Source organism: Schistocerca piceifrons, chromosome 5 (assembly GCF_021461385.2).
Source record: "Schistocerca piceifrons isolate TAMUIC-IGC-003096 chromosome 5, iqSchPice1.1, whole genome shotgun sequence".
NCBI lineage: Eukaryota > Metazoa > Arthropoda > Insecta > Orthoptera > Acrididae > Schistocerca > Schistocerca piceifrons.
In genome coordinates this window covers 204,716,176-204,725,111 of record NC_060142.1, presented here as the reverse complement: position 1 = coordinate 204,725,111, position 8,936 = coordinate 204,716,176, and the positions used below count along the sequence as shown (strand labels likewise).

At 40.1% G+C, this 8,936-nt stretch overlaps 1 protein-coding gene across 1 annotated transcript in view; it reads left to right on the top strand.

Annotated features, from left to right (window-relative positions):
- Positions 1-1,431: 1,431 nt before the first annotated feature.
- LOC124798893 (visual system homeobox 1-like) overlaps positions 1,432-8,936 on the top strand; it is a 199,846-nt gene continuing 192,341 nt past the window's right edge. The window contains exon 1 of the mRNA XM_047262424.1: positions 1,432-1,626. Within this exon, the coding sequence (XP_047118380.1) occupies positions 1,432-1,626 (195 nt within the window). The remainder of the gene's footprint in view (positions 1,627-8,936) is intronic.

Below are 8,936 nucleotides of genomic sequence, written 5' to 3'. Positions count from 1 at the left end.
ACTGAACATCTCTAAATCAGATGCTCAAGACATTCTCCAGAATCCAGAATGAGTTCGAGTCTCGGTCGGGCACACAGTTTTAATCTGCCAGGAAGTTTCATATCAGCGCACACTCCGCTGCAGAGTGGAAATCTCATTCTGGAAACATCCCCCAGGCTGTGGCTAAGCCATGTCTCCGCTATATCCTTTCTTTCAGGAGTGCTAGTTCTGCAAGGTTCGCAGGAGAGCTTCTGTTAAGTTTGGAAGGTAGGAGACGAGATACTGGCACAAGTAAGGCTGTGAGTACCGGGCGTGAGTCGTGTTTCGGTAGCTCAGATCAGTTCCGTTTCAGCCGCGCTCGCGAGTGGCCGCTGTTAACTGTTGCGCTGCGCTTCAGTGTTTACATCGCTGTACTTGTGCTTCGCCGAGTGCCGTCTGTCCGTTAATCTCCGTGTTCGTTCCTGTTCCTTGTGATCTGATCGCTCTTTCTGGTCTTGCTGCTGCTACTTGGAATTTCGGTTGTTTAACCGAAATTGCTTCGCTGGATTAACCATGGCTACAAACCTCAGGAAGAATACTCTGGTATTTGCTTTTGACAAAGAATCCCGTCCTGTTCAGCCGACATCCCTGGAAATTGATGACTGGATTACACAGGTAATTGGTCTAAATTCTGAAACCGTTCATACCTGGCAACTGGATCAGGAAAAATACTGTGTTTTTGTCAAGTTAATCAGTGCTTCGACTGTTGATAAAGTGTTACGAAAGTGGGGCTATGAAGTAGATTTTGTGCATAGAAATGGTTATAAAAGTAAGGTTTCCATCTATAGAGCGGACATTCATTACAAAACCGTTCGTGTCTTGAATCTCCCCATTGAAATTGAAAATGATAAGATTAAGGAAGCTCTTTCAAACTACGGAGACGTTAAATCAATTGCAAATGAAAGATGGTCGCCTCGCTTTAAACTGCAGTGTTTTAACGGGGTCCGCTGTGTAGAGATGGACGTTAAGACGAATATTCCGTCTCACATAACTGTTTGTGGGTATAAGGCACAAATTGTTTATACAGGTCAGGAAGCTACATGTCATATATGTAACGAAACCGGCCACTTCAGACAGGAATGTCCGCGGCGAACTGTTGTGCTTAAAAGTAATTTGATACAGCGTCAGAAGCTTACCTTAAATGATCTGTTACCAAAGAATAGCCCGGAACAACTGGTTGAGGATGTTTACGCAGCGGGACAAGCTGATGTCTCCCTTCACGATAACAGTCAATTTCCCCCGTTAACAACAAAAGGAAACCCCGTTGCCACTACTCGTGAAACTGAAATGCAACCGAAAAAACGACCTCTGGAGCTAACTGATAGTTGCTCAGAGGACGAGCTGTCTTGTCCCACTCCCTCACTTCGCAAGCAAAAACAGTGCGATGAGAAGGCAGAGGAACCTGAAGGCAAAATGCGAATGGAAACTAATGAACAGAAAGATAATACACATACGGTACCAGAAAATGAAAGGGGTGTAAGTAGCATTAATTTGCAAGAAACAACAGGTGCAGTAGCTGATTGCAAAGATCAGAATCTATCTGTTAATAAACAACTTCAGGGAGAGGATGCAAAACTGCAGTCTCCATTTGTTTCCCTCGATCAGAAAGTGAGTGAAATTAATAAAGAACGAGGAAGTGGTGGCCAAACTGAAATCACGGTCAACACCTCAGGGCAGGCGCCGGCAACCGAAATTGCGAAAGCGTCTGCTGCTGCTCCAGATAAGCCGCGAAGTAAAATACCGACGCAACCAAATGAGAATGTAGCTCGTAACCAAGGGAAGGGAAAATCCAGTAGGGGCGACCCAAGCCCAAAGAATGTTCAGTCCGAAACGGTCGTACACGAATCACTGGAGGAAAAATCAGAAAGTTTACCAGGAAATCAGTCTGCTTGCGGCACAAGAGAAAACATCAGAAGTAGAAAAAAACGGGACAGTAACTAATAAACTGATTGAAGTGTTCTTCCATGTTCAGCCTTCCGAGAAAACTGTTACAGCTTAACTGAACCCTGAACCACAGTAAACTAAATTAGTTCAACAAAACAACTACATAGTGACAGCACAATGACGCAATCTTATTCTGTCACCACTATAAACATAAATAAAATCACGACCGGTTTGAAATTATCGGCCCTTAAGGAATTTTTGTACGAATCCGCGACTGATATTGCCCTGTTACAAGAAGTTCTAATTTCGGATTTGGTAATTCCCGGTTTTGTCAGTTACATAAATGTGTCTCCCGAAACAAGTGTTGGAACAGCTATTTTGGTAAGGGAAGGGATTACAGTAAGCGAGTTGGAACGACTGGAATCCGGAAGGGGAATAGGACTAAACATCTATGATGTGACTATCATCAACTTGTACGCCCCTTCAGGAAGTTCTCATCGAGCTGACAGGGCAAGTTTCTTCAAAGATGACCTGATATACTTGTTAAGGAAATCACCAAGACAGTTATTACTTGGAGGTGATTTTAATTGTGTTTTAAATCGAAAAGATCAGTTACCTAATTTTAATTTCTCAAGTGAACTAAAACAATTAGTTACTGGTTTAGAATTAAAGGATATATGGGAAATCAAATACCCCTCCACTGTTGAGTTCACTTATGTCACGGCAACATCACGTAGCAGGATTGATAGACTATATATTTCTAAAAATCTTGTAACTTCCGTGACAAAAGTAGAAACCGTTCCTACGTACTTTTCAGACCATTCAAGTGTCTTAGCTTGCATAAATCTAACAAGACAGCCGGTTCGCCGATTCAAGAATCAGTGGAATTTGAACACTTCCTTGTTAGTTAATCATGATTTAGAAGATCTGATTAAAGAAACATGGGCAATATGCCTGCGAACCCGTAGTAGATATGCCACTGCTATTGACTGGTGGGTTAAAATGGCAAAGCCAAAGTTGAGGAAAGTTCTTATTCAATACAGTGCCCAGAGCGCAAGGGAAATGAAATGCACTATAGAGTATTACTATTCTGTTTTGAGAGATCTATATGATCAAGTCTCAGCAGGTTCCTCACTTCGGATAGCAGACATAAAAAAAGTCAAAGCCAAGTTACTTAATATCAAGAGAAGTCAAATGGAAGGGTTGAAGATAAAATCGAAGGCAAATTCGGTGTCAGCAGATGAAACTACTTCCCTATATCATTTAGTGAAGCATACGAAAAACGGGAGAAGGACTTTTATTGAAGAAATTCGAACAAAACACGGCACGATTCTCAGAACCCAGCAGGATATCATGGACGAGATTTATCGCTATTATTGCGAGCTATATTCTGTACATCAAAGTAGTGATACTTCCTTGGAAGAATTCCTTGACATCATAGCCCCACAGCTGACAGAAGATGACAACGAAAATTTTCTCGAGGTTGTCAGTGAAGAAGACGTGTATGAGACTCTGTGCGCCTCGCCACCAAAAAGATCCCCAGGACCGGATGGTCTGCCAGCAGAGTTTTACATCCGTTACTGGCCAATAGTAGGTGCGAAAATTACGGACATTGTAAATGAGGTTATTCAGGGTAAAATGATTCCGGCTGAGTTTAAGGAGAGTAAAATTGTTCTGGTGCCAAAAAATAATGGAAACAAAGATTTAAATAATTTTCGTCCAATTTCACTGCTGAATTCTGATTATAAATTAATAGCTAGAATAATAAACAAGAGAATTTCATGCCTTACAGATAAAATTATTAGTCAACATCAGAACTGTGCGCAAGGCAGAACCATTTTTCAAAATCTAGCGGAATTCAGGGATATCATTGCAATAACTTCTGTAACAAACATAAAGTGTGCTTTATTGTTTTTAGATTTTTATAAGGCGTTCGATGTAGTTAACCATGAATATCTTCTACAGACATTGAAGAAAATAGGTTTCAACGATAGGGTTATCCAGTTGATTAAGAACATAGCAACTGGAATAAATGCTAAAATAGCGGTGAATTGTCAACAATCCAGGCCGATGCAAATACAACGAGGTGTTCCTCAAGGAAGTCCTCTGTCCATGTCGCTCTTCGCAATTTCGCTGGAACCTTTCCTCCGACACGTCCATGCTACATTAAAAGGCTTAACATTATCAGGAAACAAAACAGTCATAAGAGCCTATGCTGACGATATAGGGGTCATTATAAGGAATAATGACGAGGTAACCACGCTAGCAACAGTGATTGATTCGTACTGTAGAGCATCTGGAGCCAATGCAAACGGAAAAAAAGTAAGATGTTAAATCTCAGAGGTTTTGCTAATAACAACGTCGAGTGGGCAAAATTAGTCGGACAACATAAAACACTTGGGATCACCCTGACAGCATGCCCTATGAAAATGACGGCTTTAAATTGGAAAGTTGCAGCAGATAAAGTGCAAGGAGCCATTGTAGAGAATTTAACTCGATATATGAACCAAGTTCAACGAACACAGTATATCAACTCATGCATCCTTGCTAAGGCTTATTATACTGCCCAGCTGTTTCCAATACCGAGAATGATAGCGAGAAGAATAATGTCCAAAATCACAAAATTTTTGTGGAGAGGTGAAGTGTTCAGAGTACCTGCTAAAGTAGCCACTTTAGATCCTAAAAATGGTGGACTAGGATTAACTGACATAACGGATAAAGCCTCTGCTCTTTTTATCAAAAGGCAAGTTAATTTAATAAGAGACTCGCGAGAAAGCATAACCAGCCAACTTTTCGAGATCATTAAACCTCCAAGCCTGCTTCCCCCGATTGACGTGCAGAATATCAACAGTCGCTTACAGCACGTGAGGATTTTCTATGTTGAGTTTAGTTATGTCAGTGTCGAACTCAGGCAGTCCCGACACTTAACATCGAGAGCCATAATGCGGGAACGAAAGAAAAGCGAAGGAAGAAACAAAATAGAACGACAGTTTCCAAACATTGAGTGGACTGAGATTTGGAAGAACATTAGTTCTAATGTGCTCACGTCTAACATAAAAACGTCATGGTACAAGACAGTTAACAACATAGTTAGCACCAATGAAAGACTGCACGCAATCGGACTCTGTGAAACAAATTTATGTCAACGATGCCATCTAGTTGACACAGTAATTCATAGATATACTTGCAGTGGTCACATGAATAGTTGGAAGTGGATCCGGGAGCAAATAGCTCTGATTACAAGAACATCCCCTGAGTATATATCGCTGTCATTGATAAACAGGCCTGAAGCACGCTATTTCCCAGAAGCAAAAAATAACGCTGTGTACTGGTTGCTGGGAAATTTTGTTAACTACGTCCTTAACAAATTAGGATCCGATAGCATCATAGAGTTCAAGGTACACATGCTGTGTGAGTTCCACAAAATTAGAAGCTATTCGAATCACAAGAAAAAGTTCGGTAATATGCTAAAAATTGTATTTGAAAGAATGGGCATTGGTTAATATAAAAAAGAAGACTGTGTTGACAGTGATGTATTATAGTTACCTTAAGGATACTATTTAAGATTTTACAGTATATTTATTATGTGTGCTTTCTCTACTTCAGAGAGTAGTTTTTTGAAATTTATAAGCTAATGTACAGAACGTATGTGACATTGAGATTGTGTGTCTAATAGTGCCAAACACAAAACATGAAAGGTGCATTATTGGCTTATACTAGAAATTTGGAAACAGACAGTTTTTTATAGAAATTTCCTTATCGATTGGTTAAAACCATAAGATTCTATCCGATAAATGTAATATTCAATGGCTGGCACATTGCCCTGTTCATTTTTGCAGTGAAAGACTGATTATATAGATCTGATCACTTGAAATACTTAGATTCAATTAATGTCCAGAAAGTGTAGTTGGAAGGCTAGTCAACTTTATTATATATCTCCTTTCCGCCATTCTCAAGTATTTATGTTTAATTTAATTCTTTCTGGTGATTTAGTCAGTAACACAATCTTCTGTTGTCTTTCCTTAATGTCAGCGCAATTGAAATGATCAAACCGCTTTGTTTAAATAACTTCATGTATGTATAACTTAGTATGTATTTGCAATGTGTAACATTGTTTTTTTAATAAAGGTTTTATAAAAAAAAAAAAAAAAAAAAAAAAAAAAAAAAAAAGATGGTAGAGCACTTGCCCGCGAAAGGCAAAGGTCCCGAGTTCGAGTCTCGGTCGGGCACACAGTTTTAATCTGCCAGGAAGTTTCATTCTCCAGAATGTTCTGAAGAAGTGAACAGTGTATGTAAAATTTACCCCCAACGTCTTGACCCCTGAAGGATAACCAGTGGATGACTCTCGCGAATTGACTGAAATAAAAAGAAAAACCTTTCTTTTTTGAAAAAAATCATCATGTGTGATGGGACTTGGTGTCATCAGTACGAAACTACCACAAAGCGACAAGCTGCAGAACGGGACTCTACGGTTCTGGAAGACCGAAGAAAGTGTGAATGCGACGCTCTAGTACAATATCCCAGATCAGGACGTTTGTGACAGTTTCACATGGTTATACGAATATTGTATCATGTGGAGGGGGTGCCGAGGGGGGGGGGGGCGGAAGGGGGAGATTATATAGAACACCTGAAGCATTAAAACTACCAACCTTTTTTATATTTTTCAGGAATCCATTCTCTAACATTTTTGGATTGATGGGGTATTATTGTTAAACACTAGATGTTTGCTTCAAACGTAGCTGGCAATAGAACATTTGAAGACATATGGCGTTATTAAAAAGTCGCCAATTCAGTATCCACCACAAGCCCGCGAACTTTGTAATAGAATCACGCAGTCCCAGTTACATAAGTTCATCACTCGTCCATCTGGCTCTATTACATTCTCCATCTCTTTTTGCTCAACATCAGTAGTTCCATCATTCTCTGCCCAGTACACCCAGCACCCTCGATAGCCTGCTAGAAATAATCTGCTTTTTGTCTGGTACCACAGTTTGTGCGTCCGTTATTCCCTTCAGTGTCGAAATAACCATATATGAATTTATTGTCACATATCTCATTACCCGTCCATCCTCTCATTAAAACTATTTTCTCAAAGACTTTATCGCTACTAATACATAACGGAGCAAAATCATGTTTTTAAAGCGTAGAGCCGGTTGTGCTGAGAAAATGGAAATAGGTACGTAAACGTTTGTTCAATCGATAATTGTTGGATAGGTGGTCAAGCGTGACAGCTGGGTGATTCTTGAAACCTTTCTCGTAGCACAGTAAGGCACAGAGAGTAAGAACAGTTTGCAAGATTAAATGGAGAAGCCAATATGTCACGAAAATAATAAACCAGTTGATTAGCAGTGCGTGTTCTAAAGGAAATGTTCGAGAGCCATGTTCGCGCCAACTACACGGAGACGAGTGAATGTGTCGGAGTAGAAATTCGTAAGCAATATGTGAGTGACTCCGGTTATTCTGGAGACCTTCCAAAGGCAAAATTCACACCGGAAATTTTTGAAGCTGTAATATGAATCTAGATATAAGCCCCTTTTGTAACCTCTGTCATAGATTTGAGCTAAATAGACTGTTTCGGTGACCATCGTTTGCTTGTTCTTCCCTAGTCTCCCCTCTGAGTTTTCATGACAGAAAAAAAAATTATGGTTTAACGACCCGTCGACGGTGATGCGTGTTTTCACAGGGAGCCGACTCGCTGACGTTCTCTGATCATTCCAACGATTTATGTTGTTACTTACTTTTTCCGTTAGGTTATACCAGTAATCCACCCCCGATTTTTTTATTACTTGAACTACCATGTACGAAACTGCCTCAAATACCTGAGTACTTTGCAAATGAGTAACTGTTTTCCTTTCGTCGTTTGACAGGACAGTTAAGAGAAAAAAAGTTTTAAAAAATTTTGAAACTATTTTTAAAGCTTGTTGGAAATCACCAAGAGCTCTTATTAAGAGACACTGAATGAGTACTATCTGAGTAATTTGCGCGTCGTGAGTTGTGCTACTTCAAGACATTTACACAATTTCTAACATTAACACGTGATTTTGTTTTAAACTTTTGACGCCCAGTTATACCTCTGAATGTGTACGCCATGGCGGTATTTTAAATTTTCAGAATGGGGCAATAATTACATGAAATATTGGAAAATACATTTCTGTTGCGCCTGGAAGCCATAAGGTAAGCAACCTGCAACTGGAACCGTGAGCCTTGCACCGTTTTGGCCGTTTAGTGATGGTGATGTATTTAATTCTTACTGCACCACTTCGTCCCTTATTTCCAATTCCCTAGCACATGCTTCAACAGGTAGAAAAAAATCTCATTTCAGAAGACATTTTCCGTAGGTGTCAAAATCCCGATTCCGTTTAGCACAGTTGCGTTGACTGTTATTTCGTTGAACTCTATCCTTGTTTCACAATTCGTAAGTTGTTGTACTGTTAGAAATATATGATGTAATATAGCAGTTCTTGTCGTGGTATTGATATTCCTGCTGACAATGAAATTGCCACCCTCATATTTGATTTCTCTAAATGGCTTAAGGCAAATGCCGGGATGATTCCTTTCAAAAGAACACGGCCGTTTGCCTTCTCTGTCCTTCCATACTCTGTTCTTGTACTCCGCCCCTAAAAACCTCGTCGTCGGCGGGACGTTAACCACTAATCTCTTCCTCCTTCATATTTGAAGTATGGAAAATTTTCGAGAGAGTATGGTCTCGCGCATTACAATCGATAGGACTGGATCTTATATCTGAAAGCACGGCCGTCCGCAGAAATTATTCCAGGGGATGACTAGACTCCAAAACCGCAATTTCTTTTATATAAATCACTTGCTCAGTTTCTAGACATCTCATGCCATGAAGAACTGACGCAAAAAACTTATTGTATCCCACAGGTAGTTGGTGGTTATCCAGTCAGTATAAGCATAGAACTCTGTATTCCAGGTTCTAGGATAGGGGGAGTGCCCCCTCATGCCCCCACCTTTCGCCCCCCCCCCCCTCCTTGCACAAGCCTATGTATAAAGATTATGACTTTAATTTTTAT